The 24936-nt window shown below is 43.5% G+C and overlaps 1 protein-coding gene across 1 annotated transcript in view; it reads right to left on the reverse strand.

Annotated features, from left to right (window-relative positions):
* GABBR2 (gamma-aminobutyric acid type B receptor subunit 2) overlaps positions 1-24936 on the reverse strand; it is a 375844-nt gene that overhangs the window by 140822 nt on the left and 210086 nt on the right. Inside the window, exons 6-7 of the mRNA XM_059070981.2 lie at positions 21509-21709; positions 7246-7482 (exon numbers count right to left, since the gene is read on the reverse strand). Of these exons, the coding sequence (XP_058926964.1) occupies positions 7246-7482; positions 21509-21709 (438 nt within the window). The remainder of the gene's footprint in view (positions 1-7245; positions 7483-21508; positions 21710-24936) is intronic.

Genomic DNA, 24936 nt, shown 5'->3' on the forward strand with positions numbered 1-24936 from the left:
ACCTACACAGTTGGGGGATGGGCAAACCTCACCAAACCCCTAAAAGGGATCCCAGAAGGCCTGGCTGGGCACCAACAGCATCTGCTGCCGTTAGTTTTTGTGTATGATGCTGAGTGATAATTCTTAGGGTCACGGGACTTTGAGTGGCATGGAGCTAGACTAAAAGGAAGAACAGAGGGAAGTCTCCACATTTAAGGTGACTATCAAATCCCCAGAGTGTAGGGCAGCAGCAGGTAGAGAACTTGAAAGTGTTCCTGCAAACTTAATACAAGTTCATAGATTTGTTTATTGTTGAGAGAATTAAATGAGATAATGTATGTGAAACAGACTGGCACTTAGGAGGTATAGAATGATTGTTGGACTTGATTACGAACATTCCTTGATTAAGACCCACATAAACTGTGCTTTGAAAAATCACTATTGTAATAGCAGTGGTAGTAATAATAATAATAGTAATGATGATGATGCAGTTATAGGGTGCTAAACACAGTAGTTATTTCTCATATCAATCCTATGAAGTAGGTTCCTGCATAGATGAGGAACCTGAGGCACAGAAAGGTAAACAATTTCCCTGAGGTCACACAGGGAAAGTGCTGGACTAGACTGTGGCCTCCTTTTGCCTGACTTTTCAAATCTGCATTTCCTGTTACAGTTTTCACTGGCCATGCCCTGGGAAATGTGCATTTTATCTGAGTTTGCGGGTGGGCTGCTTAGCCAGGGAATAAAGGGTGAGAGATTAGGTTTCCAAACCAGCTCCTATGTTAACTTTGCGTATAATGCAATTCCAGTGGAGCTCCCTGGGTCTGGGATGGGGTGGAGATAAGTGGGGTGCAGAGGAAGTTCTGGAAGGGTTTGCTGTTGATCTTGGGCAACAGCCAAGAAAGGCTCATGAAAGAGGGTCTCTTATAACATAAAACCCTAAGTAGCATTGGGAGCTAGCATGAGGTCACTGGGACAAGCCCCATTTTCTAGGACATGCAGTTGGCACATCACACTCGGACCACGGCAGAGCTTCTGACAAGCTCTCTGGTGATTGTGTCAAGGATAAAATAGAAACAGGTGGAATCATGAAAGTCCAGGGGACGGAGTCATGACTGGTTGAATGACCAGCCCCCAAAGGGGTCAAATCCTAAATTGGTAGGGTTTTCTCTACCTCTGGATGGAGCTCCTAGTGCTGTTTCTTGACTCACTCAAATTCAACCTAAAAAAAAAAAAAATCTATAGGCTAAACGATGATATCAAATATAAAGCACAAATGGGTGGCTGGTGGGAAGCTTCTGTATTGGAGAATACAACCAGGACCCCAAAAGATCAGAGAGGCAGGAGACATGGGCCGACTTGAACAAGATGATGTTTAACTCACTCGTGTGTGTGTGTGTGTGTGTGTGCGTGCGCGCACGCGTGTGGGTAGTGTAGCTTTCTATTTGATAAAAAATCAACTGCACAACTTCAGGGTCACAGTAGGGCCAGGCAACAGTGGTTGTGAAAAAAATGGGGCTTCAGCCAACACACGATCTCCCTGGGATGAGGAGCTGGTTGGCTTCCTCTAACCACCTGGTTCCAAGAACTTAGTGATTGCAAACCCAACTAAACTGAGCTTACTCTAGGATGTCCTCTTTTCAGGTAAAATGTTGGCGGGGGAGGAGGGGGGCAGTATTTGAGTCTTAGTAGAGATAATTTTTTAAAAATCTTGCATAAAAACTTGAAGTTTAAGGGACACACTGGCAAAGGCTGGATTCCCACTCTTCAGCAACAAACACAAATAGATCAATAATCTCTAGAAATTGTCACCTGCTGTCTTCATCACCTTCTTGGTGAGATCAATTAGCGATAACAGCTTTCAGAGGTGACTGCCTGAACCTAAGGCTGCTGGCCTCTCCTGACAGATGTTAAATTGAGATGTCCAGGCTCACAGCTGGTTGAGAGAGTCTGGGCAGAAGATGAAGATAGGGCCTATTATTTGGAGGAACTCATGGGTCACCCTCTTTGCAGCTGTGATTGCTTCTATATGAGGTCCACCCATAGGGAGTGAGGAGGTGATCACAGGAAATAGTTTAGCAAGAATGGGCCCTCTTCTCACAATCAAAGATATTACCAGCAGCCCTTTCAATTTCTCTATGGCCAGGTGCTCTTGGAAGCCTCACAGCCCCCAGCCAAACCTCTCAGTGACTTCCCAGAGAAACTATTACACACATTACACCTTCACAATAGGATATAATGAGATTCTATTAATTTAGCCTCTGTCATAGGCGCCACAAAGAAAATATGGTGTCTTTTTTTTTTTTTTTTTTTTGCGGTACGCGGGCCTCTCACTGTTGTGGCCTCTCCCGTTGCGGAGCACAGGCTCCGGACGCGCAGGCCTAGCGGCCATGGCTCACGGGCTTAGTTACTCCACGGCATGTGGGATCTTCCCGGACCAGGGCACGAACCCGTGTTTCCTGCATCGGCAGGCGGATTCTCAACCACTGCGCCACCAGGGAAGCCCCTGTGGTGTCGTTTTAAAAGACAAACCAGAAGAAACATTTACTAAAGGGGGAATACTGCTGGTTAGAGCCATTGTATCTTGGTCTGACATACTCAAAGGATGTGTCCATTTTGAGATCTGGTACATCACCTTTTTTAAAAGAGACTGGAAACTGGGAGGAGTTAAAAAATGATTACCCAAAGAAAATTTAAGCTTTGATTTTTTCACCTGGAAATTTAGCACATGTTCCAAAGCCAGCTTTGAAGGGTTATGGATATAAGCTTGTGTTGAATTTAGTGCCTCTTTGGTAGAAAAGCCTACTTGGAGGAGTCTATTAAGTCACAGTATATGGCCCTGAGTGCTGGGGAGGGGGGAACCTGGCACTGTACCCTTGCTCCCCAGCACATGGCACAGGGAGAACCTATAGCATGGGCATCTTGCAGTTACCCACACATGGATTTTTGCTCACTGAACTGTGAAAATCGAGGACAGCTCCTTGGTCTTTACTCCCATAAGCAGAATGAAGCCCTCCCTCCAAGGGTCTTGGGTTGACCTTGAACAATGCCCACCAATTGTTCATTTACTGTCTCTCCCTGACTGGGCAGGGAGCCCTTGAAGGACAGACCATGTTATTCCTCTCTATGCTCCCAGCTCCCACCACAGGGTCTGCTAAGGAGCGAATGAATGGAGGAACAAATACATCTCTGACAGGTTTAAAATCAAAAAGTGCGTGCGTGTGTGTGTGTGTGTGTGTGTGAGTGTGTGTGTGTGTGTGTGTGCACGTGAACATCCAACAGAGCTCCAAGCAATTCTCAAGGTTGTTACTTGAGACTCACCGGGACTGCTTGTTAATAATGGGGAATGTTCTGGCGCTACCCCGCAAAGCCACTAGATCAGAAGTTCTGAGGCAGGGCTAGGCAACCTGAATTTTTAACGAAGCTCCCTGGGAGATTCTCATATATATAGAAGTTTAGGAACCCTTGCCCTAGATGAACGCTGCTGAGCTGGGATTCTCAGAATGCTCTGGGCTTTTGAGAGCTAACAGCCAATTCGAGCCTGAGTTTCTGTCACATGTTTGGCAGAAGAAGGGTTTCCAGGTGAGAAAGCATTCTGAAATTTGCAGACCAGAGAGAGGTAATGACAGGGCCAGAACTCAGAACTGTGTACTCAGGGAATCAGAGGTGGCAGGACCCCTAGGCCATCAGTGTGTAGTTGGGGACAAAGATCTCGTTCTCCAGTGTTCTCTGAGGAGGGTAGCTGGGGGGAGAGCTCCTTAGAAAATAAAAGAGATCTGGGCTCCAAGCTAAGCCAGATTACTGATCTGGGATGCCTGGAAGAAACCTCTTCTTCAACACGCCAACCGGCAGCCACAGGCCCAGCTCCCAGGCGAGAGTGCATACTGAATCAATTGAAATTGAGTCATGGATATAATTAATTTAATGCGTTTAAATGATTTTCCATATAGGAAACATGCTGAATGAGGGTGACCCAGAAAAAAGTGTCTGCCTGAGAGTGGAAAAATGGATACCGTGTGTGCTGTTTAATGAAAACCCTTCAGCAAATAGAAAATGCTTCAATTTATCTCTACTTCCTGTTCCTTTCCTAACTCTTTATTTATGGCTGAACTTGGCCTTCCGTGGTCTCCTTGGATCACAGGGACGCTTTTTATTTTGTCAGAAGATGGCCTTTTTTCTCTGATCAGAAGACAATTTTAATGAAACCTGTCTACAGCCCAGTGACAAGCACATATTAATATGTAAGAAAGGGGAGAAGAAGGAAGGGAAAAAAAACCTGAAGAAATTTTTCACTATCGCAATCTCTTTCTCAACTAACAGAGGACTTGTGCAAAGAGGAGGAGAGGGCACGGAGTATGGTCGGGGCAAGCCCATCTGAACCACTGTCCTGCCTGAATCAAACCTTTCCGTGTGACTTTGAAACTCCCCCTCTGTACCTCAGATACTCATCCACAACCCAAAGGGGCTAAATCTGAGGATCTTGAAGATCGTTTTCAGTTCTGACATTCGCTGAATTATGAGTCACAAACCAGAGCCGGCAAAAATATGTCAAGGAATTTCCCATTAAAAAGAAACTCATCTTCAAGCTGGGTAAAGCATTTTGGGCAGCCTCATCTAATTGCTCATCAAGTAGGGGTTATGTAGTATTTGACAGCACTTAGGAGTTGTTATAAATGATTTCCACCTAAGGTACATCAGGCATCTAGACAATATGCCGAGTTCTAGGATTATGAGAGGCTTCCTAGATTCTGTAGCTCTCTATCTGGCCATTTCAACTTGGGATACTATGAATTCATTCTATAAAATAAGAAACAAAGTGTGACGATGACCTGAAAAAGTGTATCCACATTTTGAGACAGCTTTACCACAATGCTACCGGTGGGACCCCTGGCAAATCCCACCCCTCTCTAAGGCTCAGTCTGTGAATTTGTGCCATGGACAGAAAGGACTTCCGAGGTATTTGGTGCTCTGCAGAGCCTTTCTGAGGGAGGGGTCTCAGGGGCTGTGGGGTGGGACATGGAGAGGGCTGATCAGGCAGGGCTTTGGGCTCTTCTTCCATTCACCTGACAATCTCCTCTTTAATTTATCTTATACACCAGGCACTAGGTAACATTTTATAACAAAAGGTTCTGAGGATAAAAAAAGAATTTTTGAAACCACTGGGCTAAGGAAAGTTGTTAAAGCTTCCAGTCTGAGTCTAGTCTAGACATGTCTTTTGCCGATGACTAATTAGAGCCTTTACTTCTAAACTGTGAAGCAGATGCCCAGGTCTCAGGTCAAGAGTGGCTCTATTCAGGAATGTGGAAATATCCTTCTTATAGCAAACCTCAATGCTCCCCAACGCCCAGAGCAGTGGTTCTCAAACTCTAGTGTGTATTAGAATCACCTGGAGGATCTGTTAAACCACAGATGGCTGGGCCCCAACCCTGGAGATTCTGATCTAGTGAGTCTGGGGTTAGGCTCAGGAATTTGCATTTCTAACCAGCTCCCAGGAGATGTTGGTACTACTGGTCAAGGCGCACTTGGAGAATCTCATTGGCCTTTAAGATAAAAGCCAGCCTCCTTAGCTTTTCCCTACAGAACTGGGCCCCAACTTACCTTCCCAGCCTCATCATCCTCCCGTCCAATATTCCCGACAAAGTAATTGTCCCTGCTGCACGCATGCATCTTTCCCGTGCTCACCATGCTCCATCTGGCCGGACCACCAGCCCCTCTCTCTGCATGTCTAAGGCACAGCTCAAATGCTGCCACTTCCAAAAAGCCTTCCATGACTATTTTATCAAAGGTCACAGAAATCCCTCTGGGCTCACACAGTCTCTCCTATGGTGCTGAGCACTTTTAACCTCTTCCTGTCATTTGAATCCAGGTCTCAACCCTGTATCTGGACCACAGGCTCCAGGACAAGGAGCCCATTTTACTACCTTGGTGTCTACACCACAGTCTACACTCAGCACCTGCACAAGCCCTGGCCTGTCAGACGAACAAAGCAAGCCTGAGCGTACCCACAAAAGAACACAAACATGTAAGAAATACACAAATCAGCTCATCTTATTTACTCCCAAGAAAGACTGATTCTCTAAATGACTCTTCAAATTAGAACAAAGGACAGCACTTTAAAGTCCATTTTAACCTAGTCTTTAAGCAAATTTTCCTTATTTTCTGGGAGCAGAGTCAGTGACAAATACATCGTCATGAGACATGAATAACTACCATTTATGGCCATTACCAGAAGGTAGAGTGATGCAGCAATTAAGAGCCAGACTCAGGTTCAAATCCCAGCTCTACCTCTGATTAGCTGTGGTACTTAAATGCTCTGAGCTTCAGGCTCCTCACATTTATGGGATGATAATAGCACCTACTTCCTACAGATGGCATACTGATGCAGTGAGACCATTATTAACTACAACCACCACTAGCATTTACTGAGTGCTTACACGGGCCTAGCATTAGGCATACATCATCGAGCTAATCTACATAAAGTGTACCCACGTTTTGAGACAGCTTTGCCACAATGCTACTGGTGGGACCCCTGGCAAATCTCATCCCACTCTAAGGCTCAGTCTGTGAATTTCCACCATGGACAAAAAGGAGTTCTGGGGTATTTGGTGCTCTGTGGAGCCTTTTTTGAGGGAGGGGTCTCAGGGGCTGTGGAGAGGGACATGGAGGGGGCTTAGCACATATCTAGCACATAATAAGCATTCAAGAAATAATAGTGATTCTTATCACTGCTAATTTTCCTGATTTCCGTGCAAGACAGATATTATTATCCCTATTTCCCAGATGAGAATCTTGAAGCTCAGAGCAAATAGCTTGCTCAACAAACACTAGCAGTTTTTAATTTGTAACAGCTAAACTTTATGACTACTTTGCCAGGTAGGTATTATTCCCATTTTGGGGATGAAAACTCTGTGGTCTGAAGATGGAAACTTGAAAGTGAAGGCTCAGGATTTGAACCTGACTTTGGGTCTAGAGCTTCTGCTGGCCCACCCCATCCCTCCACCTGGTGGATTCCACCTGCTCTGTGTGCGGTCAACTCACTATGGCCTTTCTAATCCATGAGTTATACAGAAGCAGTTTCTCAACATGTCAGAGAGCATTACCGCATGTGCCCGTTTCAGCAGCCCTGTGATCGTAAAGCCCACAGGAAGTTATTTCAACAATTGAGGAAATAGACTGTATATCAGAGGGCCTGTGACACAGCCCCTCTTGCCTTGTATGTCTCTAAGGGGCACTAAGGAAAGCAGAGCCCGGGGGCCTGGGACTGACCGTGACCCCGAAGAAGTTGGTCTCGTTCATGGCGTTGAGGATGATCCTGCCCAGTGTGTGGTCCGTGTAGTTGAAGTCCTGGATCCGCTGGTGCCGGCTGCTGGCGTGCAGCGTCTCCATGGCCCTCTGCAGCGTCTTGGCGATGACCCAGATGCCATCGTAGGCGTACCCATGGAACTTGCTGGGCCCCACGCCTGACCGCTTGTTGTTGTACTCTCTCTCATACTGCTGTGGCGTCTGGAAAACAAGGAGAGCAGGGGACACCAGGTTATAGCCAGCAGGGACATCAGGCACACGGTGCTGAAAGCTGACACTCTCCAAAGCTTACTGTGAGCCAGGCACGGTGCTAGGCTCTTAAATGTGCATTATCTCATCTAAACCCCACAACAACCCTGTACGGTGGTACTATTCTTATCTCCATTTACTTACAGATGAGAAAATTGACTCAGGGAAGTCAACTTGCCTAGGCCCAAGTGAGTGCCAGGGCTGGCATCTGAACCCTGGCTGTCTGCCAAGACTAGGCTGAAGGAAAAATGCACTCTAACCAGCCCACCCCCTGACATTTGCAGGGCCTGGAGCTACAGCATCAGTGAAGGCCCACATACCATATGTCTAAATATTAAGTTACAGGCAAGCAAACCAATTGTTCAGTAAAATATTTTCTATCTTTCCATCATAACGGGTTAAAGGAAGGTAAATATACCTTCCTTAGGATCTGGAAGGCCAAGTTTCAAGTCAGAAATCTGGGGCCCCTCAGAGCTTCAGTCTGGACACAGCAGCACAGGGGGGCTGACCTTGCTCTGTGGTCCACCCACACTCTTCTCTTCCCACCTGGCTCCACCCAACAGGCCAGCCAAGCTCAGTCCACACTTCCTCCCCCTTCTAGCATCAGTAGCCCCTTGACCACCCAAGAAGCTCAGTCCTCCCTAAAGAGGCTCTTTGGACCCTAGATGTCGCTCCAGGCATTTGGGCACGGAATTCAGGGCATGGCCTTAGGAGGGGGGAGATGGTACAGGCTCCAGGTGGGCAGGGCCCCATGGCCTTGTGAATTCTGAACCCCATGGGGCCTGAGTGAGGTCTGCTTAGAGCATAGGGCCCAGGGCAGGTCCTAGTTGCCCAGGTGTAAGGTCTGTTCTGACCTCTACATTGTACCCTTCCCTTTCATCTTCCATAATATAGTAGGGTCTGTGAATAACTCAGCATTTTTAAAAAAGAATTTTTTTCTCCCATTGAGCTGAATTTCATAAAAGAATTTCATTGGTAATATTAACATTCTGATTGAGGCCACAAAGTAATGAAACTGCCTTTTTACTCTAGTCCCTGAGGCTTATAGATCCAAACGAATGCCGCTCCAGGGGAATCCATTACCCTCAGCCCTTCTGTGGGCTTTTTCTCAAATCACTTCTAAATTTCCCTGCCAGAAATGTCATCAGAGCCCATGGCTTAGACTTTGGAAAAACCCTCCTTGGGCACAAATCACACATAGAAACCATCAACTCATTGTCAGTCTATACCAGAAAAGGCCCTTGGCGATGGTCACACACGCCCCCTCAACCTGCAGCTGGAGACACAGAGAGGTCTAGAGATTTGGCCAAGGTCACACAGTGTGTGTGTGTGTGTGTGTGTGTGTGTGTGTGTGTGTGTGTGTGTGGCTAGACTGGTCCCCAAGGTCACACAGTGTGTGTGTGTGTGTGTGTGTGTGTGTGTGTGTGGCTAGACTGGTCCCCAAGGTCACACAGTGTGTGTGTGTGTGTGTGTGTGTGTGTGTGTGTGTGTGTGTGTGTGTGTGTGTGTGGCTAGACTGGTCCCATTCCAGTTTTGCTGCTTCTCTCATGTTTGACTTTTGAGGTCATAACTGCGTTCCACCCCAGGTTGTTTGGGGCCAGGTCTAGTGTCCAAGGAGGGTGGTGGGGTGGTGAAGTTGAGCCGTTAAAGGCTGGATTGTTCTGTGGCTGGAGCTCGAGTCCCTTGCCCTTGGCTCAAGGTTTAGCAGAGCCTGGGTACAGCCAAACCCCTCCCAATGTGGAACCTGCAGGCAACCAAATCAGGAATCTGCCTGACCAAATGTGATTGGTGTCCCATCAACAAATCCACTGCCTTTTTAAAAAAAAAAAAAATCATTTGGCTCCTATTGGATGGCTCAGGTTTTATCCATTTATAATTTCCTTTGGAAATGTACCACATCTAGCCATCACTATTCTGTTCATCACTCAAAATACCTGGCAGAAGCTCTTCAACTCCAAGGGTTCTTCAAGGAGACAGCACTGTCTCTAGCCCAGCCCAGCTTCTTGAGCCCCTCCTCACAAAAACCTGCACCCCTCCACCCATCATCCTTTACCATCTCACTCCTCAGCAGGGAGCATGAAACAGTCCATTATGAAACTCTCTCTTCCCTAAACCTTTTGCACCCTTGGATCACACCAAGTCTGTTTGCAGCTTGGGGCTGTTGCACTAGATGCTTCCTCTTCCAGAAAGCTTCTTCCTCAGCTCTCACTTGATATTCTCGGCACACAAATGTCAACATGTGTCATTTCTCAGGGATGGCTTCCCTGACCAACCCTTTCCAAAACCTCCTCCCCTCCAGGCATTCTCTATCCACGGGTTTTATCTTCTTCATTGTACTTTTCACTTCCTGCAATTTACCTACCTACAGAATTAAGCTCCATGGGGTCAGGGATGGTAACTGTTTTGATCACAGAACCCAAAACAATACCTTCAGAGACCCTTTCTAAGAATCAGTTACTCCATCTGAAAAGCAAGGAGGTTGGACTAGGTGACCTAGAAGCTTCCTCTTAGGTATCGAGGCAGGAGCCGGGCACAGTGGTAAGAACACAGGATTTGGAAGCAGGTTGACCTGTCCTCTAGCCCCAGCTCTGTGGCTTACTAATTGTGACCTGGGGTGGGATCCTATCTCCTCCAGGTCTATGCATCCTCCCTTGCTGCGTGGCCGTGAGGGTTCCATGAGATGAAGTGTGCAGAGCGTCAGTCCTGTGTCCAGGACATGGTAGGTGCTCCACAAATGCCAGCCACTACTATTAATAGTACAGGTAGTTGTTCACCTGGCCACCTGGCACAGGTGCTCACCCAGGACACCCTGAAGGCCCAAGACTATGCCTGTGCTGATAGGGGTTAATAGCCCTCCAGTGCATGGATGTCCTACCTTTACTTCCTTAGCTAATTTCCAATTATTGGACATTTAGGCTTTTTCTAATTGTTCCAAATTACAGAACTGCAAAAAGCATCCTTGTATCTAAATTTTCTGAACACACACTGGTAATTATTTTTTCAGAAGAAATTCCCAGCTGTGTAATTGCTGAGGCAAAAGGTACAAAAACCTTAAGTACTATTCACACATATAAAGGGCCAAATTATCCTCCCCAAATATGAAAAGCTAAAATTCTACTCTATGAAAGTACCCATTTCCTTGCATCCTGGACCACAATAGGTATTTCAATTTTTAAAACCATTGTCAGTTTCTTAGGTTAAGAAAAAAAAGTACATCTCATTTTAATTTGCATTTCTCTGATTAAAGATGAAGAGTGAGCTCCATTCACATACTGATGGGCAACTTTCACTTCCAAGGTGCGTTTCCTCTTCTTGTTATGGTGAGTCACAGCTTTTAAGGATGCTTTGTTTCAATGCATCCTTGTTATTTTTCCATCTTTCACTATTTGGCTATATTTTTCTTTATTTTAAAAGGCAGTTTAGGTCTATTTCAGGCTATTAATTCAGCTATTGGCTATTTTTAAAGTATTAAAAATTTACTTGAATGTCTATTTATCTAATTAATTGTTTAAGCATAAAAGGAATGAGGCCCCTTTGACCTCTTCTCTCCCATATTTTGCTGCTATGAGTCTTTCTCTGATGCAGGCAAAGGCATCCAAGGGCTGGTGGTGTCTCTTTGAGTCCTGTTTGTTCAACCTGATGATTACATTCAGATGACATTTCCAGACTTCTTCCCTATCCAGGACATGCCACTGGGGCATCCTTAAAGGTTTCTGTGACCCTCTTAAAGTTGGAGGGGGGAGTCACACCTGAGGGGAACAGACACAGTATGGTCTCATCAGGAGGTAAATGAGTGTGGTTTTTTAACTTCTTTGATATAGTTTATTGGTGATGTTTTTCGTGTGTAGACAGTAGAGGGGATCAAGATTAGACTTTATTCAGTTTGACATTGGGGCCAACACAAGCCCCTATATATTTTTAAATATGTACCGCTTGTAAATCCCTATCTTTTCTATCTCATAAAACTGTTCTTCATCCAGGGGAAAGGGGGGTGGAGGACCCTGGCAATGTGGCTCTTTACCTCACTTCTGTGGGTAGAGTCCTTGGAGTGGGACAGCAGTGTAGCTTAGCTCTGAAAGGAGACCTCATTCTCACTGTCTTTGCAAGCACCCCGTTGAAGTCATTGCTACCACACTATATCCCAGACCATTCATCACTGTTCCCAGGTGAAGCCAGCACCGATCTCCCTCAGGCAAAACAATGACAGCAGGAAGAAACACACTTACAATTGTCGGAGCAAAAGTAATAGTTGTTCTTAAAGCAGGTCTCCAATTATTCAGGGCAGAAGAGTTTCTTCCACTGTAAAGCAGACACTGAAAACTGATTGATTACTCATTCTCTGAGGTCAGGTTTATCACGAGAGGCTAAAAGTTTCTGAGAAAATAACTTTATATAGAGAGTCCCAATTACTGACACGTGTTCCACATATTTTTGAAAGACAGTTGTTGGAACTTGGAACATAGTTTCATACAGAAACTATGTTATAAATAGTGGTTAGGTTCCCAGGCTAGCCCACATAAGCTTGCTACCCCACAGTATGACTAAACTTTATGGGTCTGTCATTCCAACAGAACCAAGTCAAGTCCTGCTTTCTAGGAGAGGTGAGGCTCATGGACAGAAGAGAGGAGAAAGGGGAAACATCTCCTTCCACATCTCCAATTGCCACCCCCCAGAGTGGCAAAACTGGCAGAGTCTCTCTAGCATCCCTTGTGGGATGCTGGAACCACAGTCTCATTTGGAAGGTACACTTGGGGACAGTCTAGTGATTCTTTTACTCCAGTTTGTAGGTCACCCAGGGAGCTTGTTAAAAATGCAGATGCCAGGGCCCTACATTTTGTTTATTGTGTCTGTAGGATAACTTGGGCATCTGTATTTTAAAAAATCCTTTAAGATTTCAAAATACATAAATTGGTTACCACTGATTAAGTCCCACTTACAATCTGATTCTTGGATTTTCTCAATAGCAACTTCCAGGTATTTGTTGAGCCTTTTCTGAGACTCCTCCAGTGTTGGGAAGGTCACTATGTCTCCAGGGAGAGTCTTCCACTTAAGGGATGCCTGACATCTATGAGACTAGTCTTCCGGATACAGAGTTCACACCTATCTCCCTGTAACTTGCTATGTCTTCCTGTGGAGCCACAATGAACATGTCTGCTCCCTCTTATCCAGAACAGCACCTCAAATTGCTGAAGTCAGTGACATGCTTACCCTGTCCCTAATATGCTATTCTTCACCTTTTAAGCAAAAGAGTCTCGGTTCAGACTTCTACTCTGACTATGATGAAATAGATTATGTCAGACAAAAGCTCTCATGAAGAACATTAAGGAAAGCAGCATAAAATATAAAAATAGCTATCCAAAGGTATCAGAAAGCAACCGGGACATCTAGGACTTGAGGAAGCAAGATTCTGGGGAGAAGAGAAGTGTTTTGAGAAGAGTCCAACATTCTTTGCTGCTTCCTCTGGAAGCATTTGCCGATTTGTAAGTGGGAAGGTTAGTTGTAGGAAAAGAAAACACTGGATCAGAGTTTTCAGCAGTCCCTCAGAGATGGGAAGACAAAAAACTATAGTTCAGGGTTATCAGAGTAGCAAGGCTTATAGGCCAAGGTCTTAGAGGAAGAGGAACTACAGAATACCAGTATGCAGACTGACATTTGCACTTGAAATATTTGGTGATAACTAAGCTGTATAAAGCAAGAGGCTGAGAAGCCAAGCAAAAAGTGGTGGCTAAGGGGTTAAGAAAATAAGCAGATGTGTTTGGAGTTTCATGGCATTAGGAAGACAAAAATTGGAATCCAGGGCCAATCCAGTAAACACCCCAGGATTTTAGAATGCTGAAGGACAGATAGGAGTAAGGGCAAACCAGAATAGACCAGGCCTTGTGAAAACTAAAACCAAGCTTGGAATCATCTCAATTCTTTATTGGATAAAGTGATCTGCCCCTATTCTAACTGCTTGCTTGAAGAGAAATAAATCTTCTCTGGAGAAAGTAATGCCATCTGTAGCTTTTTAAATTTTTCATAACCAATTTAATGAATTAAACTTACTAGGTAGGCCAGGTGATAGGATCAAATTTTAAAAAAAAACAAGAAAAAAAGAAGGAAAGAAGGAAGAAAGAAAGAAAGGAAGAAAAGAAGAAAAATAGGCAATAGAAGCAGACCCACAGGTGATCCATATCTTGAAGTTATTAGACATGGACTTTAACGTAGCAGGTTTATATGTTCAAGAAAATAGATAAAAGATATAGAATATCACCAGAAAACTGGAAGCAATGAAAGAAAAAAAGAATAAAATGAAAATCCTAAAAAAATTTAAAAATACAACAACAAATGAAACTAAGAACTCAATAGATGGATGAAGCAGCATATTAGACACAGCAGAAAGCAGGTTAGTGAACTGGAAGAAAGGTTAGTAGTAAATATTCAGACTGAGGCACAGGGAGGAAAAAAGGACAGAAAATAGGAAATGAACATAAGAGATTTTATGGAATGTGTTGAAAAAGTATATCACATGTATAACTGGTGTCCTAAAATGTGAGGAAAGAGAGGATAGGTAGAAGCAATATTTAAGAGATATTTTCCTAGAATTTCCCCCAATACATATCAATCCACTGATTCATGAAGTTCCATAAAGCTTAAACTCCAATCAAGATAAACCCAACGAAAACCTCACTTCAGCACAGCTTAGTAAAACTGCTGAAGACTCAAGCAAAGACAAAAATCTTAAAAGCAGTTAGAGAAAAAAAAAAAAGGATGCATTATCTTCAAAATAACAACAATAAGTCTGATAGCTGATTTAACCAAAACAATGGATGCCAGAAGACAATGAAATGACATCTGAAAGTGCTAAAAGAAAATAACAAACCATCTAGAATGCTACACCTAGTTAATATATCTCTCAATCTTAAAGATGAAAGAAAATTTTAGACAATCAGAAACTGAGAGAATATGTCTCCAGCAAACCCACAGTAAAAGAAAGACCAAGAGGAGTTCTTCAGGCAGAAGGAAAGTGATCATAAACAGAACAGAAATGAAGGGAGGAATGAAAAGTAATGGGAAGTGTAAATATGTGAGTAGATCTAAAATGGAACATGACATCAGGTTCAAGGACACCCAAGAAAATCTCATAGAAGAAGAGGGACTTAACACTACCACCCATCAGGTCTTATAAAAACTTCAATTATTAAGGCAGTGTGGTATTGGTTAAAGGATAGGCAAATAGAACAATTGAAGAGAACAGAAAGTCCAGAAACAGATCCACATTATATATACTCATTTAATTTATGATAAAGATGATTCTATAGCATGGGGGGGGGTAGGGAGGATTTTCAATAAATGGTTCTGAATCAATTGGTTATCCATCCGGAAAAAAATTAATCTTGATCTTACCTAGAGCTTACATACAATCAGTTTCACGTGAATTCTATATTTAAAAGTGAAGGTAAAACAAACTTCTAAAAGACAAGATAGAAAAATATCTTCATGAGCTTGGGTGGGCAAAGATGCTTAAACAGTACACAAATGATATAAGCAATATATATAACTGTCTAAGAATTCATACCCAGAATACGAAAAGAACTTCTATAAATCAATGAGAAATAGGCAGAGAATCCAAGTGGAAAAATGGGCAAAAGACCTGAATAGGCAGTTTATAGAAGAGGATATCAAAATGGTTAATAATGATATGAAAAGATCGACAACTTGATTAGTCATCAAGGAAATGTAAATTAAAACAAAAATGAGATACCACTACTCGCCCACTGTATTGGCTCAAATTAAAAAGCTAACAATGCCAAATGTTGGTGAGCATGTGAACCAACTGGAACTCTCAATCACTGCTGGTGGGTGTGTAAATTGGTATAACCACTTTGGAAATCTGTTTGGTGGTGTCTACTAAAGCTGAACATATGTATTCCCTATGACTCAGAAATTCCACCCCAAGCATGCACCCAATAGTAATGTGTGCATATATTCACTGAAATATATCAAATACCTATAAATAAATCAAATAAAATACATTTGAGAGTTCCACACAAAAAAATTACAAAATATTTCTGAGAGAAATTGAATGGATGGGGAGACTCTCTATTACAAAGACGTCAGTTTTTCCTAAATCAGTCTATAGGTTCAGTAAAATCCCAACAACAAACTGGAGTGTATAAACTGACTCACTACTCCTTTCTCCTGCCTTTAAGGCTGCTGTGCTGATGGAGGAAGAGAACGACAATTTGTTGAGCATCTATTGTGTGCTTGGCACTTGGCAAGATATTTTCCTCTGTATTACCTCATTTAATCCTTCTAAATCTGTAAAAGAGATATTATTACTCCAGTATAATGAGAAACAATTTCAGGAAGGCCAAATGACTAGCCCAATGTCACTGCATCACTATTGATTAGGTCCAGTTGTATATAACAGAAAAAAAATTATCACTGACTTAAATGAGATAGTTTATTTCTTTCTCACGTAAAAGATGTTCATGGGTAGGTGGTGCAGGGTTGCTATGGCAACTCCACAGTGTAACCAGGGACCCAGGCTCTTATATTTATGCTCTGCTATCTTAGAATAAAGTTTCCTTCTCAAGGTCACCTCTTGATCCAAAATAGTTGCTATAACTCCAGCCATCCCATCCATATTCCAGCCAACACAAAGGAGAAGGAAAAAGAAAGGCAAGCTCTCCCCTTAAAGGAGATTTTAGAAGTCTTGTATAATACTTCTACTTAAATCTCATTGGCTAGACTTAGAATCCTGGCTGTATCTAGCTACATGGGAGGCTGGGAAATGTACATTTTCAGATGGGTGGCAACATACCCAGTTAAAAACAAGAGTATGTTACTGAGGGGGAAGAGGGGCTGGATGTTGCATGAACAACTATCTGTCTTCCAGAGTCACTCAGTTGGGAAATGGTGGGGCCAAGATTCATATCTAACCAGTGCCAAAAGGCCACCACACCCTTCCTCCAGAGCCCATATTCCTTTGCCACACCACCTGTCTCCCAGGGATGTGGATACTTAGGGAAGCACAAGGGAACAGGAGCTTTGTGGGGAAGGTGAGGGCAGAGGCAGCAGCACTGTAAAGCTTGACTACCTGGGGGGCACCTCTACTTTTCCATGGCATCTTCTCTTCCTCCTCTCTAGAGCCCAGAGCTTCCCTAAAAGCCCCACGTTCTTTGTTATGGTGCTCCGATGGCAGTGATAATGAGATGGGTGCAGCTTTTCCCAGGTCATTGCTCTAAGTTGAGGACTCACTAGATTTCTGTTTCCTCTTGTTCTGCTGTGTTGGATAAACAGTTGTGGGTGGTCACAGAAGCTTCTTGCCGGAAAACATTACAGAACTCTTCCAAAGAATGAGCCTGTGCCTTTGATGGAGGGTTGGGGCCCACTTCTGAGATTCCCACTGATTCCAAGGTTCTGTGAACTTTTCCATCTGGTGCCTTGGCCCAACTCTGTGTGTCTCAGCAGGGGAATGGTAACAGGGAAGAATGTCCTTATTAGAGAGGCTGAGCCATCACTGGAATTTTACACCACAATTGTAAATGCTCACAGTGGAAACAAACCCAGTGGGACGCTGAAAAGTGAAAGCTGACACTGGAAATCACCAATGTCAACAGAGTCACTTTGGGGAAATAGAGTGGTGATGGGAAACTTTAACAAGGAGAAAGAGCCTTTAGGGCCAAAGCAAGTATCCAGAGGCTGTTTACCTGAGGTTCTGAAAGACTGAGCTCTGAATGTACTTGGGGGGAAGCCCAAAGGTCTGCACTTGTCCCACCGCTGGAAATTCCAACGGGAAGGGACTGATGAACATGCTCGGGAGGGAGACCATGACCTTGTTATTCCTCCTACCAGAAATCTCCTGGGTGCCAACGAGCAAGCTGGGGACAGCTTGATACCAGAGACAGGCATATGGAAGAAGCAACCACGGAGAATGTATTTCAAGAAGGGCCACTGTTCCACCTGATTCTGACTTTATCAGGAACTCCTGATTAAAAAAACCCCCTTTATCCTGGGGGTTCCAGGGTTTAACACTATAACCATATCACACAGCTTGCTGTTAATAACTCAATAACATACTTACAGAGAATTTTGCTGTGAAAGGACGCCAAGAGTTACATGGTCCAAATCTCTCATTTTCAGTTGAGGAAACTGAGGCCCAGGAATGGCGAGTGTCTAGCTGAGGTGGCAGATTAATTGGTGACAATGCCAAGATTTGTACTAGATCTCCTGATTACCAGACCCATACTGTCCTGTTCTGCCACTTACTAACAGGCCTGCTAAGAAATCACAGAAAGGGCTGATTTGGATGTGCTCTGCTCCTAAGCATGTCACAAGTCTAGAGGGAGAGCATGGTAGAGGGGAAGGGGCAGTGAGTGGGGACTTAGCAGTCCTGGCTTCCACTCCTGGATCTGTCCCTGACCTGCTGGGTGACTGTATCAGTTTCCTGGGGTGGCCATAACAAATTTCCATAAACTGGGTGGTTTAAAACAACAGAAATTTATTTGCTCCCAGTTCTGGAGGCCAGAAGACCAAAACTAAGGTGCTGGCAGGGTTGGTTCCCTCTGTAAGCTCCAAGGGGAATCTGTTCCGTGCCTTTCTTCTAGCTTCTGGTGGCTGCCAGCAATCCTTGGCGTGCCTTGTCTTGTAGACACATCACTCCAATCTCTGCCTCCATCTTCACATGATCTTCTCCAAGTGGCAAGACACCCTCTGCCTTTTTCTTATAAGGACACTTGTCACTGTATTTAGGGTTTACCCAGGTAGTCCAGGATAATCTCATCTCAAGATTCTTAAATTAATTACATCCACAAAGACCCTGTTTCTAAATAAGGTCACATTCACAGGTTCTAAGTGTTAGGACCTGGACATATCTTTTTAGGAGCCACTTTTCAACCCAGTACAAGAATCCTGGGTATGCCCTTCCACTTTCTGCTCCTCAGCTTTCCTATGTGTAAATAGTGAAGATAGCAAGAGTCCACTGACTTGCTTCTATACGTGTTTGCTTGTCTTCATGGATACTGATGGACCCCAGAATACAGGCATCGACCCAGCAGCCTGTGCCATGCAGATCACGGTCCCCAGCAGTCACATACACCGCAAAATCAAATTCAAGAACTATTTCATGACTTTCTAGAACTTCCTTCAGCCATATATTCTTTTTTTTTTTTTTTTCCGGTTCGCGGGCCTCTCACTGTTGTGGCCTCTCCCATTGCGGAGCACAGGCTCCGGACGCGCAGGCTCAGCGGCCATGGCTCACGGGCCCAGCCGCTCCGCGGCATGTGGGATCTTCCCGGACCGGGGCACAAACCCGTGTCCTCTGCATCGGCAGGTGGATTCCCAACCACTGCGCCACCAGGGAAGCCCTTAGCCATATATTCTTGAAGATTGGTTGAGGAAGTTGGCTTGTGGTCAGACCACAAATACGAATGCCTTATCAACTCTGGGCCCTACACCCTAGGGAGAAAGCATTCAACAAGAGCAAGTGCAGAGCATGGGCTGAGCATGGGAAGGGGCTTGATGAACACAACCTGTGCAGGGCAAGGACCAGGGGGAGGTGAGTGAGGCTCTCCCTTAGGGGGCAAAATGGAAGAAGGAGCCAAACCCCTCAGTAATCAAGATTAAAAAAATCAAAACTAACGCAAAAAAAAAAAAAAGAATCCACGATGATCAAAATTTTAAATAATGACAAGATGTGTTCTTGTAATTATGTGACTCAAATCAGTTCACCCTAATCTTGCTTTGTGGATCTTGTCTTTATTTAAAATTTTGATATTTTGTCCATCATGGATTTTTCCATTGAGGTCTTTTACACTCCCTTAAATTTTGCCCTTAGTCCTGGCCCTGGAGCTGTTAAGTTACAACTGGAGGGATGGGCCCTATAGGGACAAGGGATGGGGACCAGTGGGGAAAATTAGGGGACAAGTAGTGATTCCTGTGCTACTGGAAGGATCTGAGAGTCTGATGAGAGAGGCTGGTCTACGTGACCTCTAGGAGAGCCCTAAACCCTCTGAGTCCAAGAGGCAAAGAGTCTTCAGATTTCCCCGTGTAACTTCAATTATCTTTTGACCTCGAGATAATGTAAGAAATGCTGCCTCTTGTCTCAAAGATTGTGAGACAGGGACTAGGTCGCCTGGAATTTCAGAAGCTGCCCCAAGCTGGGAGTCTGCCTGGCTCTGCTCTGATGGCACTGCTCCATCCTGGAAGGCCCAGGAATGGGTGGCCCACACTGTGAGATGAAATGAACAGCCCCAGGAATAGCCCCAAGGTGTCCATTCATGGGCACAGTGATATGGGGGTGAGGTCAGCCTCCTCACCAGGCCCAAATTTAAAAATTTAAAATTAAAAAGGAAAGTCAGTGACCTGGGAGATGTTATCAAGTCAAAACATTTACTCTGAAAAAGCACTGCAAAAAATGATCTTCCTAAAATGCATTCCTGTGCACTTGCTCACATCTGTGCATGGCTCGCCCACCCTGGGGAACATTCACGCTCCTTGGAACGACATTTGAGGCCCTTGGGGCATCTCATGGCCCTTACCCCCACTTAGCTTCACAGATCTCATGTGTAATCACTTACATCTTTGGTCTTCCTAAGTCTCTCATTTTAATTATACTGTCTGCCTGTATGGAATTTTAGTTTTTGTATTTTCCTCAAATTTTATACTATTTTTAAAGTATAGGGTATCCCTGGACCCAGGTATCTTTTAATAAACTGTAAACTTCAACAACTTTAAAAATAACACCTACTGAAATAAAAATGAGTTGTTTCCTCTCATTATTCAGCATCTCCAAAAACTTCATATTGTCATTGATTTTCGTATGAAAATATTTCTTTCAATATTTTCTACCCAAAGTGTTTTTCCAGATCTCTCAGGTGCCATGTGATCTGTAGAGCTGCTTATAAAATGTGTCCTAATGATTTGCCCTTTTTGGACAGATCAATAAGTCATTCTTGTAGTGTTGGCTCTGACTGAGATTAAATAATGGATTAAAATAATATATATTTTTTTTACTTTACTATGAAGTTGATTCTTTAAATGAAATTGAAGGTTGGTAGAGAATTTAAAAATCTGAGATCAGAGGAGACAGAAAAGAATCATGTGCCCTGCTGTACTGAACTTTGGCTGGTGGTTAGAATTGAGAGGTGAATGTTGCCATCTTCACTGGGACTGTCACCACCTTCATTCTTGATAATGCTTTCAATGATAGAGAATAGTGTACTTTGGAAATACTTTTACATGCACCATGCTACCTGTTCTTTCACAGCCCTGTGAGATAAGCAGGCCAGGGGTTAGTCATCCCTAGTGGGAACATCCCTAGTGGAGGCCTGAGGACTTAAGCACCCTGCCAAGGTCCTCCTCCTAGTTATGACAGCACAAGATGCCAGGTGCCATGCCAGCCACGTTGCACAATCTGCCATTCAGTCCACCTTTTGACCCCAGAGGAGGATATTTTCACCACCACTCTACAGATGAAGAAACAGCAGCTCAGAGAACTCAAGCTCAAGGTCACACAGCTGGTAACTGGCAAAACTGGGGTTTGGACCAATCTTTCTGGTCTTTAGTACATGTTTCCCCAAGTCTACTTGCGGGGTTGTTCATCTCCTCCAGGCTGAGAGGAGCATCACTGAGACTGAGAAATGACATTCCAGGTCAGAGGGGCACAGGATGAAATGGTGGCCACGTCTGAAAGTCAATGCCTGCAGTTGGTGATATACTAGTCATGGCTCCACCTCTTACGTATACACTATGTTATGTGCTTACAAAGCACCCTTACCTCATTTGATTCCCACAATTCCCTAGAAGGCCATGCAGTAGAGAGCTGGATATCCTCATTTAACAGATAAGCGAGGCTCAGAGAGGTCACATGCTTTGCTCAAAATCACACAGCAAAGGCCAGAACAAGATCTAGGTGCTTTTTGCCAACATCATTGGACAACACGATTAAGGGAGATGGGCTTGGGGGCTGAAATGAGCTGGCCAAGGCACCGACCTTTCCTGAGATGGTCTTGATCTGCTTGGAGCTCAGGGGCTCGAAGTCCACGCCGATGTAGCCCTCCATGGCAGCAAGCAGATTCTTCCGGAGACAACGGGATGAGTTGGCTTCTGTGTGCACCTGCTCCCACCAGGAAGGCTCATACCAGCCCGGGATGATCCACTGGTATTTGCTACCGTACATATTCTCCTCATATGCCTGCAACAGATGGGTTGACCATGAAGGCACCAAGAGACAAACATTTGTTCAAAGCTTTGTACCCTGTGGGAAAGGTGGAGGGGACTCAGGGTTCCTCATACCAGAGGATTTGTTAATTTTTCTATTACTTGCTTGGTCTCCTCCTCATTATCTCTCAAGGGATACAAGGTAGTTTATAGGAAACATGTATATTAAAATAATAAAACACTGAATAAAATAAAAATATAAGTGCCTGGGAAAATATGGATTATAATATGCTTATTGGAGGTAAAGGGAACAGAACATAGACAAGTCCACCAAAGGTTCCAACACTATAGATATAAGCTACATATTTCACCATGAACTTCCTGGCAGCCCAAGAGAAAAGGGCAACAATATTAATTGCATAGCTCTTATTTTCAGTAAGGAGAAAACATACCAGTTCTTCAGGGACACAAAATGTTTTCTAGGCTTTAATCCCTAAACAAAATGCCTCATATGGAGGTCACTGTCAAATTAGCTAGCATGGTATCAACACCATCCCTACAACAAACAGATTTCATAAGGCTATTTTTGTATAGATCTTTACTAAAAGCTGAGATCATAACCTTAAAATATAACCCAGGGTGGAGCAATTTTGCAAGGGGCCAAGAAAATTTAATGTAAGCATGCAACTTATATAAGATGCCACTTGGCAAACTGAACATCTCTCTAAATCTTTACCCAAAGCATGGTGTACATAAATTCAGATCCTAAAAAAAAAGTCCCTTATATTTATATACTTTACACACATCTTATTTGTCATTCATGTTCACCCTTTGAGATGGTCTAGGCAGAGTTTATTATCCTCATTTTAGAGATAAGGAAACTGGAAACCAGAGAGGGAAAGTCACTTTTCCAAGGTCCACAGTCTGGAACCTAGGTCTGCTGCCTGCCTCCTATTTAAACAAAAAGTTGTCAGACTGTTCTAATATACCCCCATTTGGCCTTAATTCTTACTGTGATTATTTTTTTATCTGGGAAAGCATGCTTTTTGATAGCTTAGATGCACCCAGAAAATCCCAATTTGTAGGAATGTCACATTCCATCAAAGTTGGGTCCAGAATGGAGTAGAGCTCACATTCCTATCAGTAATCAAAACACCCAGAAGTGACTACAGAGAGCAGTGGTGTATGTAAATGCTCTCTGCGCACTGTGATGAACTGTATACATTAAACAATGTGAACCTTAAAACGATCCAGCAATTTGTTCCTAGGGAGCCACCTATGTTAGGAGGACATGTTGGGAAACAATTCATGTCACACCCCTTTATGTTCCTTGGCTTAGAACAGAGACAGCATAGAGGCCAGGAGGGTGTGGAGAGAGAAGCCTGCAATATTGCTCTGGATGCCAGGGAGATTTTGGCTGCCCTCCACTTAGGCTCCAGCATGCTAATCGACGGTCTGCCCAGAAAGGGTGGGCCAGAGCCCTTTATATTTGTGTATATTAGAGAATAGTTACTGTTGAGTCTATGAGTTGGAGATGTGTTCCCTTCATTCCTACATCTGAGGAGGCAACTCTTCTAAAACTCTCTCAACACATGAAAAAGCCCAGCCTGCAGTGTGGAGCATCACACTGGGGTAAGTGTGAATTAGAATATTTGTTCCTTAGCTTAAGCTCAGATTTCATCTCTATGGCCTCTGTCCATTGATTCAGTGAAGCCTCCAGAGATTAAACTGAAATAGTTTCATAAGAGAGCCCTTCAACTATCTCAAGGTAATGATCACATCGCCACTTCTCTAGACTCCTCTAATGATATGGGACTTTCACCTCCCTCATTCTAGACACTGTATTTCTCATAATGCAGCCTCAGATCATAGTCATTTTTTCCAGCAACTACATTGTAATATTGCCCCAATCAAAACTGTTGTAGAAAAAACACAGAGAGCCCTAATATTACAATTATATAACAAAACCCCAGTTCAACAAAAGAAGGCAGTTTTCTGGGCTTCCCTCTAATAAATGGGGTTTAGCCCATAGAAATTTTTTATTTATTTTTTTAAGGAAAGATAATCCTAGACCCTGGTTGGGGCTAGACCTTTGAACAAAAGGGTCATCCCAATGACCCCAGGTCATTTAATCAATGGCAGAACCTGTGAGACTTCACAACTCTCATCTTTCACTGGCAGGGAGGAACTCACATATATTGAGCCCCTATTATGTGCTAGGCCATTTATATTCATTATCTTATTTTATTCTCACAACAACCCTATGAGGTATGTGCTATTATCTCTATCTTATAGATGAAGACATTGAGGCTCAGAGATTGAGGAATTTGCCCAAACACATTCAGCTAAGTCAAGGGGACAAGATTCAAAGTCTGTTTTTTTAAGTTTCCCTCTTTTCTTAGCAAAACAAACAAAGTAAAACTTTCTGGAAGCTTTCTCAGTCTTAAAAGGTTGAGGTAAGATAGCGCCACTTATTAAGAATGTATGGTAAGTAAGCATCAACAGATACAGAGTGAGGACATGAGGAGGTCTTCTGATCAGATGCAGAGGCAGATTTGCATTATTCTCTGAGACCAAAGACTGTGTGATAATTTAGAGGCAGCATGGAGCAGGAAGTCAGGAGCCTCCCAGGGATCTGCTGTGATAGCTGTCTGACCTGCCATTGTTCTGTTAGGTGTTCCTTGTGAGTGAATTTTCCAGAAAACAGAAGCTCAGTCCATTTGAATGAATACACATTTTGTTTAGAATATTAGTCAATTTTGTTTATTCGAGATGTTTCCTGTTTCTTAAGGTATGATTGTATTGCTATAAACTTGCCTCTTAGAACTGCTTTTGCTGTATCCCATAGGTTTTGGGTCGTTGTGTCTCCATTGTCATTTGTTTCTAAGTATTTTTTGATTTCCTTTTGGATTTCTTCAGTGATCACTTCGTTATTGAGTAGTGTATTGTTTAGCCTCCATGTGTTTGTATTTTTTACAGCTCTTTTCCTGTAATTGATATCTAGTCTCATAGCGTTGTGGTTGGAAAAGATACTTGATACGATTTCAATTTTCTTAAATTTGCCAAGGCTAGATTTTTGACCCAATATATGATCAATCCTGGAGAATGTTCCATGAGCACTTGAGAAAAATGTGTATTCTGTTGTTTTTGGATGGAATGTCCTATAAATATCAATTAAGTCCATCATGTGTAATGTATCATTTAAAGCTTGTGTTTCCTTATTTATTTTCATTTTGGATGATCTGTCCATTGGTGAAAGTG

This window comes from Kogia breviceps, chromosome 8 (assembly GCF_026419965.1).
Source record: "Kogia breviceps isolate mKogBre1 chromosome 8, mKogBre1 haplotype 1, whole genome shotgun sequence".
Taxonomy (NCBI): Eukaryota; Metazoa; Chordata; class Mammalia; order Artiodactyla; family Physeteridae; genus Kogia; species Kogia breviceps.